Source organism: Moschus berezovskii, chromosome 4 (genome assembly GCF_049115385.1).
Source record: "Moschus berezovskii isolate FMDL1 chromosome 4, NW_MosBer_1.0, whole genome shotgun sequence".
Taxonomy (NCBI): Eukaryota; Metazoa; Chordata; class Mammalia; order Artiodactyla; family Moschidae; genus Moschus; species Moschus berezovskii.
Window position 1 is genome coordinate 67,260,636 of NC_142463.1, and position 16,632 is coordinate 67,277,267.

Below are 16,632 nucleotides of genomic sequence, written 5' to 3' on the forward strand. Positions count from 1 at the left end.
ATATAGAGAAAGTAACAGCTTTTTCACTTCTTCTCTGGGAACTTGGCCAGTGAAAAGTAAACATCCTTTCCTGTTTCTCCCTAAATGAAGTACTTGGTCATAAGTGACAGACTTTTTTCTTCATTTTGTTCGTTGAATGTGATCCTGTTCTTATTTTAATGTTTTTCTTAACTTCACTGTGAGTTTGTTGAAATATAATAAATTGAAAATGTCAAGTTTCTGTTTTAGCCTACAGATCAGAATTTCAGTATTTTGTAAAATAAAAATAGTTGTATTTATCAAATACATATTAACACATTTGTGTATTTGAAAATACTTGGCTGGCACATGATGTGGTCTAGTTATAATGAGTGGGATGTGTAGTCTCATCTTTTGCAGTAGAATTGTATTGACTTGAAATAGCCTAGTTAAATAATAGCAAATATACTGTAGAGTATAAAATATCATTATAAGCTTTTATACTTGCCAAAAATGAAATAAAGTGAAAGTTACTTTTGATGTCTTTAAAAAATGTAATCCCCTCCTTATTAGACAGGCAGCATATATTAATTGCTCTAAAAATTGAGAAAATATGGAAAACTTTGAAGAACGAAATGAAAATCCTTCTTAGGTTTTTTTTTTTTAATGCAGACATAATATTTTAATCTCTCCCCTTGCAGTCTTTTTTTTATTATTATTATTCTTATTTTAAACATATGTGTGTACATAGCAGCAATACACTGAGGTGGATATACTAATGAGAAATAATAAACAGTAAAAGAAACTTTTCCTTATTCCCCAGTCTGTTTGAAATTCTTTTGTTATGATACTTGGCATTTTGAACTTTCTCTTTTCTTTATGTTGGTTTAAAGCCCTGCTACTTGTAAGTTTTGTATGGGAATCTGTCTGTGCCCAGCATATATTATTATTTTTAAAATTACTGCATTTACCAATCTATATAGTAATTATCTTGTTAGTTTACATTTGTCAAAGTAGAATTACTGGGTCAAAGGGAATCACTATTTTAAAATTTCTTCTTAAGTATTTCCAACTTTATAAAGTCTTACAGCTTACATCTGGATTATTGCCAACAGTATGATTAGAAATGTCTTTGTCAATTTAAAAGGTAAAATTGGTACATTCTTTTCTGGGATAGCACAGGTTTTTTTTCTTCAATAGAAATTAACACATACATGAAAGTGAACAAGGGAATGATGTTAAGTATAACATGGGCACTGGCTTAGTTCATCTGTCATTTTCCCAAGAATGTTAATATTTTGAAGCAACTGGGATTTAGATTTTTTTAATTTTAGAGAAAGCCTTAGCAGTATATGAAGACCTTAAGATAAAGGCTGAAAATCCTGTTTGATAGTTTGTAGCCTCTGTTGTTATTAAAGAATAGTCTTCTGTTGATCTAATTATCATCCATTTGCAGATGAAAATACTTCTGTTTTCTTTGTTGTTTTTGCTGTTATATTCATTTATTTTATTTGTAACTTGGGATGACCTTCCATCTAAGGGTATATCATGCTTCAGTTCTGGAATATTCTCATGCATTTATTTCTTCATGTAGTGCTTCTCCGTCGTTGTCTTTATTTTCTTATTCTGGGACTCTTACTTGGTGGACTTGGATCCTCTCATTCTGTCTTCCAGTTCTTTTAATTTCTCTTATCACTTTATGATGAATTCAGAGTAATTCCTTCAAGTTATCTCTCTGCCAGTATACTAATTTATTAGCTTAGTCTAATCTGCTATTTAACATATCCACTGAGTTTTTAATTTTGGTTCTTTCAAGCTCAATCTAATTTTTGTTCTTTGTTTTTTACTCATTAAAGTCCCTGTTCCTCCTTTTATCTGTTTCGCTACATGAAGTCTACTTAACCTAAAAATGATTTGATTGTACTGCTATAAATCCCAAGTGTTAATTTTACTAATGGTTTCCTTGATTTTGGATTTGATCCATCTGATTTGAATGACTGCATTAAGGATATGGGTGATATAAAATTTAAAGTACATTAAAAATAGGTAGGACAAATCATGAAAGAGTTGAAATATTTTTTGAACAGTGTTTTGTGATGATGGATTTGGATTGATAGTGAAAGGAATAGGGTATGAGAAAAAAGACGGATGTAAGAAAATATAGCAGCAAAAATGTTAGATTAATTTATTTAGAATGGAGTAGCTAACTAAGCTTATTGATTTCAGTGGTAATTAATAGTATTTCTTTTTTGTGTAGATGCCATGAATACTATTAGGAGTTTAGTTTTATGTTTAGGATTACATTTGGTTTTTCCTTTTCCTTCCTTTTATCTCTTTACTTTCTGAACATATTAATGAATTTAAAAGGGTTCTTGTGATTAGAAGATGGATCAAACTTTGCTTCATTTTGAAAACATGAGAAAAGGTTACCTACCATTTACTTTTAGGGGAGACCTGAAGTTCATTATAATAGCATAAAGACTTGACTAGTGGATGAAAGAGAAGGCAATGGCAAGCCACTCCAGTACTCTTGCCTGGAAAATCCCATGGATGGAGAAGCCTGGTAGGCTGCAGTCCCTGGGGTCGCTAAGGGTCGGACACGACTGAGCGACTTCACTTTCACTTTTCACTTTCACACATTGGAGAAGGAAATGGCAACCCACTCCAGTGTTCTTGCCTGGAGAGTCCCAGGGACGGGGAGCCTGGTGGGCTTCCGTCTATGGGGTCACACAGAGTCGGACACGACTGAAGTGACTAAGCAGCAGCAGCAGCAGTGGATGAAAGTGAAACACTTGTAAACGTAAATTAATATAATGTTCCTACAGCCTTTGAGAGAACCTACTGCAACAGAGATTATCACTGAAGATTTTCACTGGTTAAATGGCTGTTTATTTTCCTGAGGCTGATTTATTTCACTGTGTCAAGATTATTATTACATTGTGTAGTACTGATTCCATTCATGATGTAATTGCTCTTATTATTTTTTAGGGTAGAGACATAATTTAATGGATGGAATATCTCATGTCAGTGTTACAAATGGAAGAAAATTATATTTTCCAATAACTTTCACAGTTTATTGCAACTAAAATTTTCAGGAAAGGAGTAATAGTACTGTAACCTTTCCTGTCAGCTGTTAGGGGGCATAGTTTATCTTCAATTCAGTTCAGTAGCTCAGTGGTATCTGCCTCTTTGCAACCCCATGGACTGCAGCATGCCAGGCCTCCCTGTAGATCACCAATTCCCGGAGCCTACTCAAACTCATATCCATCATGTCGGTGATGCCATCCAACCATCTTATACTCTGTCGTCCACTTCTCCTCCCCCTACAATCTTTCCCAGCAAAAGGGTCTTTTCAAATGAGTCAGTTCTTTGCATCAGGTGGCCAGAGTATTGGAGTTTCAGCTTCAACATCAGTCCTTCCAATGAATCTTCAGGACTGAATATTCAGGATTGTTTGGATCTCCTTGCAGTTCAAGGGACTATCAAGTCTTCTCCAACACAGAAGTTCAAAGGCATCAATTCTTTGGCTCTCAGCTTTCTTTATAGTCCAACTCTCACATCCATACATGACTACTGGAAAAACCATAACTTTCACTAGACAGAACTTTGTTGGTAAAGTGATGTATCTACTTTTTAATATGCTGTCTAGGGTGGTCATGGCTTTACTTCCAAGGAGCAAGCGTCTTTTAATTTCATGGCTGCAGTCACCATGTGCAGTGATACTGAAGCCACTGCCCCGAAAATAAAGTCTGTCACTGTTTCTCCATCTTTTTGCCGGGTGCCATGATCTTAGTTTTTTGAATGTTGAGTTTTAAGCCAACTTTTTTCACTCTCCTCTTTCACTTTTATCAAGAGGCTCTTTAGTTCGTCTTCACTTCCTGCCATAGGGTGGTGTCATCTGTGTATCTGAGGTTATTGATATTTCTCCTGGCAATCTCGATTCCAGCTTGTGCTTCATCCAGCCTGGCTATTCTCATGATGTACTCTGCATATAAGTTAAATAAGCAGGGTGAAAATATACAGCGTCAACATATTCCTTTCCCAATTTGGAACCAGTCTGTTGTTCCATGTCCAGTTCTAACTGTTGCTTCCTGACTTGAATACAGATTTCTCAGGAGGCAGGTCAGCTGGTCTGGTGGTCCCATCTCTTTAAGAATTTTCCAGTATGTTCTGATCCACACAGTCAAAGACTTTGATGTGGTCAACAAAGCAGAAATAGATGTTTTTCTGGAACTCTTACTTTTCCAGCAGATGTTGACAGTTTGATCTCTGGTTCCTCTGCCTTTTCTAAATCCACCTTGAACATCTGGAATTTCACAGTTCACATACTGTTGAAGCCTGGCTTGGAGAATTTTAAGCAATGCTTTGCTAGCATGTGAGATGAGTGCAATTGTGTGGTAGTTTGAAAATTCTATGGCATTGCCTTTTTTTGGGATTGAAATGAAAACTGACCTTTTCCAGTCCTTTGGCCATTGCACATTGAATGCAGCACTTTCACAGCATCATCTGTCAGGATTTGAAATAGCTCAACTGGAATTCCATCACCTCCACTAGCTTTGTTCGTAGTGATGCTTTCTAAGGCCCACTTGACTTCGCATTCCAGGATATCTGGCTGTAGATGAGTGATCATACCATCATGGTTATCCAGATCGTTAAGATCTTTTTTATATAGTTCTTCTGTGTGTTCTTGCCACCTCTTCTTAATATCTTCTGCTTCTGTTATGTCCATACCATTTCTGTCCTTTATTGTGCCTGTCTTTGCATGAAATGTTCCCTTGGTATCTCTGATTTTCTTGAAGCTATCTCTAGTCCTTCCCATTCTATTGTTTTCCTCTATTTCTTTGCATTGATCACTGAGGAAGGCTTTCTTATCTCTCCATGCTGTTCTTTGGAACTCTGCATTCAAATGGGTATATCTTTCCTTTTCTCCTTTGCTTTTAGCTTCTCTTCTTTTCTCAGCCATTTGTAAGGCCTCCTCAGACAACCATTTTGCCTTTTTGCATTTCTTTTTCTTGGGATGGTCTTGATCTCTGCCTCCTGTATAATGTTACTAATCTCCGTCCATAGTTCTTCAGGCACTCCATCTATCAGATCTAATCCATTGAATCTATTTATCACTTTCACTGTATAATTGTAAGGGAATTGATTTAGGTCATACCTGAATGGTCTAGTGGTTTTCCTTACTTTCTTCAATTTAAATCTCAGTTTAGCAATAAGGAGTTCATGATCTGAGCCACATTCAACTCCTGATCTTGTTTTGCTGACTGTATAGAGCTTCTCCATCTTTGGCTGCAAAGAATATAATCAGTCTTATTTCGGTATTGACCATCTGGTGATGTCCATGTGTAGAGTCTTCTCTTGTGTTGTTGGAAGAGGGTGTTTGCTATGACCAGCATGGTCTCTTGGCAAAATTCTGTTGTTCAGTTCAGTTCAGTCACTCAGTCATATCTGACTCTTTGACCCATGAACTGCAGCACGCCAGGCCTCCTGTCCATCACCAACTCCCAGAGTCCACCCACACCCATGTCCATTGAGTCAGTGATGCCATCCAACCATCTCATCCTCTGTCGTCCCCTTCTCCTGCCCTCAGTCTTTCCCAGCATCAGGGTCTTTTCAAATGAATCAGCTCTTCGCCTCAGGTGGCCAAAGTATTGGAGTTTCGGCTTCAACATCAGTCCTTCCAGTGAACACCCAGGACTGATCTCCTTTAGGATGGACTGGTTGGATCTATCTCCTTGCAGTCCAAGGGACTCTCAAGAGTCTTCTCCAACACCACAGTTCAAAAGCATCAATTCTTCAGCACTTAGCTTTCTTTGTAGTCCAGCTCTCACATCCATATATGACCACTGGAAAAACCATAGCCTTGACTAGATGGACCTTTGTTGACAAAGTAATGTCTCTGCTTTTTAATATACTGTCTAGGTTGGTCATAACTTTCCTTCTAAGGAGTAAGCGTCTTTTAATTTCATGGCTGCAATCACCGTCTGGTATAGTTTATCCTAAATTATTGATTATGTTGTATTTATCTCCTGTTCCTTTCCAAAAGGTATTTGAGCCATGTCACAACAAAAGATGGAAGTAAAATATGGTTACTAAAAATTCTTTTAGGAAAGGAAGCAAACATGGTAACTACATATGGTGTATGTCTAATATCTAATTCTAGCCAGTATAGTTGCTGTGATTGAATATCAATTTTGCCTTTGAGCTTCCTGGACTATGAATTCTCTTTATTAGAAAGAGGAAAGCATGACTTCCTTAGCAGTGATAGATCTTCCTGAATTCTGAAAATATATTAAATAATTATATCTTAAGCAACAAATAATTAAGAAAACAAAACAGAACCACTCTGTCAGGTGTAAACTCTGCTCTCAAACTGCTCACAGTCTTTGGATTGTCAGATAAGAAAAGGAATACTTGTTTAAATAAAATCCACATTTTTTGAGTACACGGAAGAGAGGTATTTAATCAAAATTCTAAGAGAAGTCATAGGCAGGAAATTCTTTTTCAGGGAAAAAATTATGGTAAACTTTGAGGCAAAATTAAAGTTAACTAAGAAAAGAAGGGACTAGGAAGAGATACAGAGAATGCAATGGCAAACCACTCCAATACTCTTGCCTAGAAAATCCCATGGATGGAGGAGCCTGGTTGGCTGCAGTCCATGGGGTCGCTATGAGTCAGACATGACTAAGCGACTTCACTCTCACTTTTCACTTTCACACATTGGAGAAGGAAATGGCAACCCACTCCAGTGTTCTTGCCTGGAAAATCCCAGGGATGGGGGAGCCTGGTGGGGTCACACAGAGTCGGATACGACTGAAGTGACTTAGCAGCAGCAGGAAGAGATAATTGAAGGAAGAAAGTAAAACAGTACATCCGAAAGGTGCAGCATGCATAGTAGCTAAGCCAGAAGAGATTATCTTTGGCAGTTAATTTCTATAATTTGATATGATTGGAATTTAGGGCACAAATTGGAAAGAAGTAGGAGTTGAAGTAGCCTAAGAGTTGACTCATTGGAAAAGACCCTGTTGCTGGGAGGGATTGGGGGCATGAGGAGAAGGGGACAACAGAGGATGAGATGGCTGGATGGCATCACCAATTCGATGCACATGGTTTTGGGTGAACTCCAAGAGTTGGTGATGGACAGGGAGACCTGGCATGCTGTGATTCATGCGGTTGCAAAGAGTCGGACACGACTGAGCGACTGAACTGAACTGAACTGAAGGGTAACTCTTTGTGTGTGTGTGTGGTTGTTTTGGGGTTTTGGTTTGTTTTTCTTTTGTTTTTGAAAGTGATAGTCTTTGTCTGACTCTTCGTGACTCCATGGACTGTAGCCCTCCAAGCTCCTTCATCCATGGACTTCTCCAGACAGAAATACTGGAGTGGGTTGCCATGCCCTTCCCCAAGGAATCATCCCAACCCAGGGATCTAACCTAGGTTTCCCATGTAGTAGGCAGATTCTTTATCATTTGAGCTATCCAGGAACCCCCTTTTGTTTTTAATAGCCTTTAAATATTAGTACCACGACTTCCAAACCTAACACAGAACTCTCTAGGGTGCCTTAGCAAACTCTCTGGATGCCGCAGTATACTTTAAAATTTTCAAGGAAACACAGTGATACCGTTTGTTGCATACCATGTAAACTAACCAGAATCTGTAAAACTTCAATATTAAGGTTATTCTACAACCCCTATGTACTGGCCGAATAGGAGATGAAGGTGGGAATGTCCAATCTGATTTCAAGTTTTGAGAAATTTCAAGTTACTCGGTGGGCAGGTCCTGTTGATAAGTAACTAGTTATTAAAGAATGAAATAAACATTAATTTTTCTTTCAATGTGTATTATTTTAAACAGATACTAAATTATTACAAGTATTGATTAAGTTATTTAGACCTTACTACTTAATAAGTGGAATTGTTAGGTATTTCTTTATACCCCTAGTCTATGGGACATAAAGAAATTCCTGAGATACTGAAGTTCTGGATTAATACCTAGTATTAAAGTACAGATTTGTGAAAGCAATTCATGTGATATTTTCTAAGTCTATAAAGATAGAAGCAAAAATATCAGATATCTAGAGGGATGCAGTTAGTTTAAACTTTTTCATTTAAGAATTGTTTGCCTCAGTTCTAGACAACAGAAATTTGGGATTTTAATGTTTTTATAACAGTCATACGTATTTGATGACCAGTCAAAGGTGGATTTATAAACTTTGGGAACTGAATAAATAGATGATAGGACTTACATTCCATTATAAATAGTGACAAAACTAATAGACATTTTAGTCCAGATAGGAGATCAGTCTGTTTGTATTTAAGGCCAATCGGTATAGATCACCTATTTCAAGAATTTGTAAGAGCTACAGTACCTAGAAACTCTACATACAGATATGAAATTTTATTTGCTCTACTCTTTTTTTTTTATTTTTGGTCAGAGTTTCAAAGGAGTTCTTGGCCCTAGAAGGTTTGAACAAGTTTATGCATCAACTATATACTTCATTTTTGGGCTTCCAAGGTGGCACTTGTGGTAAAGAACCCTGCCTACCAATGCAGGAGACTTAAGAGACTCAGGTTCAATCCCTGGGTTGGGAAGATCCCCTGGAAGAAGGCATGGAAACTCACTTCAGTATTCTTGCCTGAAGAATCTCATGAGCCAAGGAAACTAACTGGTGGGCTACGGTCCATAGGGTCTCAGAGAGTTGGGCACAACTGAAGCAACTTGGCACACACATACTTCATTTTTGCATAGTATGCCTGTTGACATCAGGTAAATTCGTACCAAAGCCAAGACAAAGTCCTGGTCTTTGCATCTATTAACTCACTGTTTTGCAAAATACATGTTTTTCAGAGGTTAAGAATTAAACATAATTCTTGCACCAAGAATTTAAATAGAACTAATTTTATGGGTGTGATGAATTCTCAAAAAAATTAAAGAAAATCTTTTAATTACTTAGATCTGTGGTTCAAAAGATACATAAAGGGTGAACATCTGTTCTGTGTCCTACACAAACTTAATTCCTCCTCCCAAAGGTAAAAGTTAACTTAAAAACCAATAGTGTTATAGTATTCAAATTTAAAATAGTGAATGATGTATCAGTACAAATAACCAGAACATGTTTTCTTGTTTTAAATATGGATTAGATGTGCTTACCTGATTTGATTTTCATTTTAAGATGAATAACTGATATTTTGTATTCTCTTAGCTTCTATCAGTAGGATATGGTTTAGACATTTGTTTTTAGTAGTTATTTTTGTGTAATGTCAACCAAATTATCAATTGGGATAGTTAGCCATGAAATATATAGAGTTCTAAAATAGTTTTCCCAAGCCCTAATGCTTTTAATTGCTTAACTAAAAAGTGGTCATGAGGATATAATTTTATTTTTGCAAATATTATTTTATTTTTAAGAGGTTTCTTATAGAAGATAAAATAGAATTTTATCTTACCTGTGGAATTTAATAATAATCTTTACTTAAGTGAGTATATACTGGGCCAGGAATTATATTTGGAATTTTACATACAATATTTTTAATTACCGTGTTATCTCTGAAAAGTGCCTAATATTTAGATGTTGTAGACAGTTAAACTGAGTATTTGAAAGGTTAAATAACTTGCTCAACATTCACCGTGTAGGTGCTGCTGGAAACTAATTTGGGCTTGTGGAATATTAAACATCCACTGTTTTTACAGCCCAAAGATGCCTTTGTGTGCAGATGTGTTTATTTTAATGTAAATTTGTCAGGTAATGCTATTTAGTGAGTGGACAGAGATTTTGAAGAATTGCCTTTAGTACAGTTTTATTCTTATACTGAATATTTTACTGAGCAGATAACTTTTTCTAAACTCCCACTTTTGTATGTTTTTTTTTTCTGTAGGGCGATTCCCGAAGTCTTCCTTTTTCTGAGAATGTGAGTGCTGTTCAAAAATTAGACTTTTCAGATACAATGGTGCAACAGAAATTGGATGATATCAAGGATCGAATTAAGAGAGAAATAAGGAAAGAACTGAAAATCAAAGAAGGCGCGGAAAATCTGAGAAAAGTCACAACAGATAAAAAAAGTTTGGCTTATGTGGACAACATTTTGAAAAAATCAAATAAAAAATTAGAAGAATTACATCACAAGCTACAGGAACTAAATGCACATATTGTTGTATCAGATCCAGAAGATGTTACAGGTATTTTATTTGATGTTTATATAGTATAATAACAAGAATGTATTATTTTACAAATAGTAACATTTTTGCCATGTATAGTCTTTAGCCTTAACGAAAGTACAGGGGCTATATTTTCTCCTACAGTTAAGGTCTTATTTATATTTTATTCAGAAGTGCATTGAGTTGATGGATGTGAAGATTAAAATATTTACTTAGAGATGAGTAATTCTGCTGTCTACTCTCTTACTCTCTGTCACTAAGACATTACTTATTTTCCATTATTTGTGTTTTATATTGGATCAACCACATGCTCTTACCTGATTCATTCTTGTGATCAACAGCACAAGTTTGCCAGATGACTTTTTAAAGTTAAAAATGCACTCTATGACCAAGGGATATTTTTATTTTTGTGCAAATGTCGTTGTTCAAACCTGTGACCTCTGTTCTTTGTGCTCTAAGTGACTGAATTAACAACTTACACTACCAGGCATTTTGTTTTAAAAAGAAGAAAAACATTTAAAAAGCCAAACATTACTTTTTTTCCTTCAGTATAGAAAATGAAAGGAAAATACAACCTATAAGTCCAGCTTAAGAGCATAATTTGTAAACAATAGAATTAACAGATGTTCATGTTGGAAATTTTTCAAATGGTACAGAAAGTAAAAATAGAAAAATGACCTCTATCCAGTCTAGGCCCTTTCTGTAAAGGTAGGTGTATCCTTACAGAAAAAAAAAAAATCTGTATTTATATCAGTGTTCATCCATTTATATTTATACATTTTTTTCGAAACCTTTTTACTTAAAAAATCATATAAGACACATTTGATCTAATAGTTTTGTCTTTGCAAAGAAAATATTTTAAACTAGTAATTTAATGTCTATAATCCTTAATTTATTTTCAAAGACAAAGAGTAGTATATGTAGAATGATGTATCTGGCACCATAGAAATTTTAGAAGAAACTGTGTGATTATCTAAGAAAAAATATAAGTAAAATTAAAGTGAAGAAAGTACATAAATTTGATTAAGATCCATAAATTACCAATCTTAAATGTTGTACTTCTGATATTCCGTGTACTTGATAGAACTTGTTTTAATACATTCCTTTCAACATCTGGGACTTACCTTAGGGCTTTCATTTGGAGATTCAATGTAGAGATTTTAATCATGTAAGAATAATTAAATCTTAAAAGTTAAAGAAATCATAAAGAAACCAGTCTTATTTTTGAGCTGAAATAATCCCAAAGATGTAAATTAATTTGCCCAGAATTACAAAGCTAGCTAAAGAACTCTTCAGTCTAGTATTTTTTAATCCACGTGTTCAATAATTACATTATAAATGGAAATTTGTATTATGAAATGCTTTTTTTAGCAATATCATATAAACTTGGAAATGGCCTGTTCTGTTGGAACTCTGCCGAGCTCTACATTCTTTGCCCATTACTTCTTTAGGAGAGTTCTAAAATAAGAAACTGTGCTGGAACTTTAAACTCCATTTAGAGAAAACATTTTGCTAATCACAGAATACCAATAACTACCTTCTAATTTGCCACACAGAGAATAGCCCGTTTGGTTTCCCAAGTCATTTTTAAACACCTAACTTTACTGGAACTATATAAATTACTTATGATAAAATGCACATATTTTAAAAATATGATTTGATGTGTTTTAACAAATGTCTATATCCAGGTAACCATGACTACAGCTAAGGATCCTGACCATCACTTCATGGTTCTCGTATAGGATACATAATAGTCCCTGTTGGTCTCTGATTCCCATCCCTGGGTTTAGGTAACCATTGGTTTCCCTACTATCACTTCAGGTTAGACTTGTCTTTCCTAGAGTTTCATATGAAGAAATGACCTTATAGACCTGTCAGATTTCTTTTCTACCTCAACACTCAATTTGGCTATCACTGAAGCCTTGACTTTCTCTGATTCTCTATTCTGCTTGGACACTCACTGTTGTATTACAATTTATTTCTGCACATTTTGATAGTACTTACTAAACTAGATGATCCTTGAGGACAGGACCATTGTTTTTATTCAGGTATTTTCAAAGTTTATCATTAAAGCGTGGAACATAGTAGGTGTTTCAGTTCAGTTCAGTCACTCAGTCGTGTCCAACTCTTTGCGACCCCATGAATCACAGCACGCCAGGCCTCCCTGTCCATCACCAACTCCCGGAGTTCACTCAAACTCATGTCCATCGAGTTGGTAATGCCATCCAGCCATCTCATTCTCTTTCAGTTCAGTTCAGTTCAGTTCAGTCGCTCATTCTCTTTAGTTGTGAATATATCTCAAAAAAAACCCAGTAAATAAAGATCTTATATTAGTTTTTATAATTATAATAATACCAAATCATAATTTATCATGGTATTTTATTTAATAACTTGGGGAATAAAACCTTAAATAAAGTTTTAGGATAAATATTTCCAGAGACTTTCTTTGCTGTTCATTTGACTTACCGGATAATTACAGGGCAGATGTTCTATGAAACATAACTTTCTACTGTTACTTCTTAATGCTTAAGTTTGTTGCAATGAACTTGACAAGTTGGTTAAAATTTGACTGTATTAAAAAAACAGTTTTCTTTGCAAATGGCATATTCACACATCTTGGTGATAAGTTGTTGTGGTTTTTTTGGCTTTGTTTTGTTTTCATTTTCTCTTATAACTTACTTGACTTAATTAAAATCAACAACAGCAGAGAGGATTAAGGTAGTTAATCATTAATTTTAGGTGAGATTGCCATGAAATTTTATGTTTTACATCACATACTAAAATAGACAAAATCATTTAACTTGATTAGATCTGACATAAAGAGTCAAGGACCTGGTGTTTGCTTTCAGTTCTCTAAAGTATGTGGATTAATAAGTATGTGCAGAAGTATTTGGCTAATTTCTGTTGTCTTGAGGGTATGTGAGCAGAATGAATGATTCAAGGAGAGAGGGATAGAATATAAATTTACATTGTATATATGATTGCCATATAAGCAGTTAGGAGACCTGCTTTTAACTTACTTCTGCAATAATTAACTCCTTTAGCCATTATTTTCTAATTTGTAAAATAAGGACATTTATCAGATAAAATTTAAGACTTTAGCCATAAAAGTCTCTGAAATACTGCTTATTATAATGTTAAGATGATCATTTGAGACTGTTAATGTCTAAAATATATGTGTTTGTTTATTCTTGAGCAGTAGAAAGTGAATTTTTGATGTTCTCTTCATGTTTATGATACTATAAGCTTCCTATTCACCTTCCATATACTTATAGGATAGTCTCATGGAGTATTATTATTATTCCCACTTGGAAATTAGAAACGTATTATAAAATGAGGCTGATTGTACTTTATGAAAAAAGTTTTGGATCTCTGTAAAGTGGATTTGTAATCTCAGTCATCAGTTCAGTGAGTTCAGTTCAGTTGCTCGGTTGAGTCCGACTCTTTGCGGCCCCATGAATCACAGCACACCAGGCCTCCCTGTCCATCACCAACTCCTGGAGTTCACTCAAACTCCTGTCCATCGAGTCGGTGATGCCATCCAGCCATCTCATTCTCTGTCGTCCCCGTCTCCTCCTGCCCCCAATCCCTCCCAGCATCAGGGTCTTTTCCAGTGAGTCAACTTGACGCATGAGGTGGCCAAAGTATTGCAGTTTCAGCTTTAGCTTCAGTCCTTCCGATGAAAAGTCATAGGTGATACCTAAAACTCTAAATATTTAAGAAAGAACTGATTTTCTGAATCTTTGGAATCTTATATGCTATCCCTAAAGAAGAGGACAAGAATATTTATCATATTGTATTAGGTATAACTAATAATTTGTATAGTTTAAATCCCTCTGTTTTTACCTTATTTCCTTCTCTTGCCCTCTTCCCATTTCTATTTTCTCAGACACCAACAAACTTAGATTAATTTTTTGCCATTTGAAGTAGGGAATGTTTTATTTAATATGTAGAATATTCAGAAAGGAAGTATTGATTTAGTATAGAACTAATAATGTTGGAATTTTGTGTGTGGTTTTGTCTGTTTTGGCCGCAGCACACAGCATGCATTATCTTAGTTCCCCAACCAGGGATTGAACCCATGGCCCCTGCAGTGGAAGCACAGAGTCCTAACTATCGGACTGCCAGGAAATTCCCTGGAATTTTTTGGAGTTAGCTTTGGAAGCTTCTCAATTTCTGAGCTGTATCTGTATCGAGGGAGCCAACTTAATAACTAAAATGTAGTTTATGAAGTCTTTCTTGAATGAGTACAAGTGAGAATTTAAATTTCTTTTTTATTATTGGCCTAGCCACCTAAATGTAGCATAGAAATTATAGTTGACTTTTATGTTTATTAAAATGTATAGCTTGATTTATTATGCTATTTCTATATAATCCTTATTTTTGATTGAATTTCTCATTTTGAGGTAAGCATATGTTGAATTAAGTTGTGAACTCCTAAGGAAAGAATTGCCATTAGGTTGGTAACTATAATCATTAACAAGTCACTTTTAATGCCTCTGGATTTATTTTCTTGTCTTTAAAATCATGAAATTAGTTGATTCATAGACACTTAATTTGTGAATTCTTTGATGATAAATTTTTTAAAGTTAATACACAGTAAAACTGATTCTTTCCTGGGTACTTCATTCAATGAATTTTAATACACAGATCGGTTCATCTAAATACCACCGCAATCAGGAAAAAGGGCAGTAGTGTCTCTTTGTAGTCACATCCTCTTCCTACTCCATATCCCCTGGCAACCACTGATCTGTCCTCTGTCATTTATAGTTTGCTTTTCAAGAATATCATATAAATGCCAAAGCCTTTGACTGTGTGGATCACAATAAACTGTGGAACATTCTGAAAGAGATGGGAATACCAGACCACCTGACCTGCCTCTTGAGAAACCTATATGCAGGTCAGGAAGCAACAGTTAGAACTGGACATGGAACAACAGACTGGTTCCAAATAGGAAAAGGAGTACGTCAAGGTTGTATACTGTCACCCTGCTTATTTAACTTATATGCAGAGTACATCATGAGGAACGCTGTGCTGGAAGAAGCACAAGCTGGAATCAAGATTGCCGGGAGAAATATCAATAACCTCAGATATGCAGATGACACCACCCTTATGGCAGAAAGTGAAGAGGAACTCAAAAGCCTCTTGATGAAAGTGAAAGAGGAGAGTGAAAAGGTTAGCTTGAAGCTCAACATTCAGAAAACGAAGATCATGGCATCTGGTCCCATCACTTCATGGGAAATAGATGGGGAAACAGTGGAAACAGTGTCAGACTTTATTTTTTTGGCTCCAAAATCACTGCAGATGCTGATTGCAGCGAGGAAATTTAAAGACGCTTACTCCTTGGAAGGAAAGTTATGACCAACCTAGATAGCATATTAAAAAGCAGAGACATTACTTTGCCAACCAAGGTCCGTCTAGTCAAGGCTATGGTTTTTCCCGTGGTCATGTGTGGATGTGAGAGTTGGACTGTGAAGAAAGCTGATCACCGAAGAATTGATGCTTTTGAACTGTGGTGTTGGAGAAGACTCTTGAGAGTCCCTTGGACTGCAGGGAGATCCAACCAGTCCATTCTAAAGGAGATCAATCCTGGGTGTTCATTGGAAGGACTGATGCTAAAGCTGAAACTGCAATACTTTGGCCACCTCATGCGTCAAGTTGACTCACTGGAAAAGAGTCTGATGCTAGGAAGGATTGGGGGTGGGAGGAGAAGGGGACGACAGAGAATGAGATGGCTGGATGGCATCACCGACTCGATGGACAGGTGTTTGAGTGAACTCCAGGAGTTGGTGATGGACAGGGAGGCCTGGCGTGCTGTGATTCATGGGGTCGCAAAGAGTCGGACACGACTGAGCGACTGAACTGAACTGAACTGAAAGTTTATAACCTTTTAAGTCTGACTTCTTTCACTCAGCATATTGCTGTTTGAGACTCTTCTAGCAACAGTTTATTCTTTTTTACTGCTGAGTAGTAGTCCATCATCGGAGAAGGCAATGGCAAGCCACTCCAGTACTCTAGCCTAGAAAATCCCATGGATGAAGGAGCCTGGTAGGCTGCAGTTCGTGGGGTTGCTAAGGGTCGGACACGACTGAGCGACTTCACTTTCACTTTTCACTTTCACACATTGGAGAAGGAAATGGCAACCCACTCCAGTGTTCTTGCCTGGAGAATCCCAGGGACGGGGCAGCCTGGTGGGCTGCCGTCTATGGGGTCACACAGAGTTAGACACGACTGAAGTGACTTAGCAGCAGCAGCAGTCCATCATATAGACCATCATATAGATGTACCGCAATTTATTTATCCATTCTTCCACCGGGAACTTTAGAGTTCTTTTCAGATTTTTGGCAGTTATCAATAAGCTGCTATAACTGACCATTAACAGGTTTTTGTTTGGACGTGTTTTCAGTCCACCTTGGTAAATACTTAGGTGTGTGATTGCTAAATCATATATTAATGTTTGATAATATAAGAAACTGCCAAAGTGGTTGTATTATTTTTCCAGAGTGGCTATATTATTGTTCC

The 16,632-nt window shown here is 36.2% G+C and overlaps 1 protein-coding gene across 1 annotated transcript in view; it reads left to right on the plus strand.

The window, feature by feature from the left end:
• Positions 1 to 16,632, plus strand: part of PKN2 (protein kinase N2) — a 151,466-nt gene that overhangs the window by 39,281 nt on the left and 95,553 nt on the right. Inside the window, exon 2 of the mRNA XM_055403815.2 lies at positions 9,831 to 10,131. Within this exon, the coding sequence (XP_055259790.1) occupies positions 9,831 to 10,131 (301 nt within the window). The remainder of the gene's footprint in view (positions 1 to 9,830; positions 10,132 to 16,632) is intronic.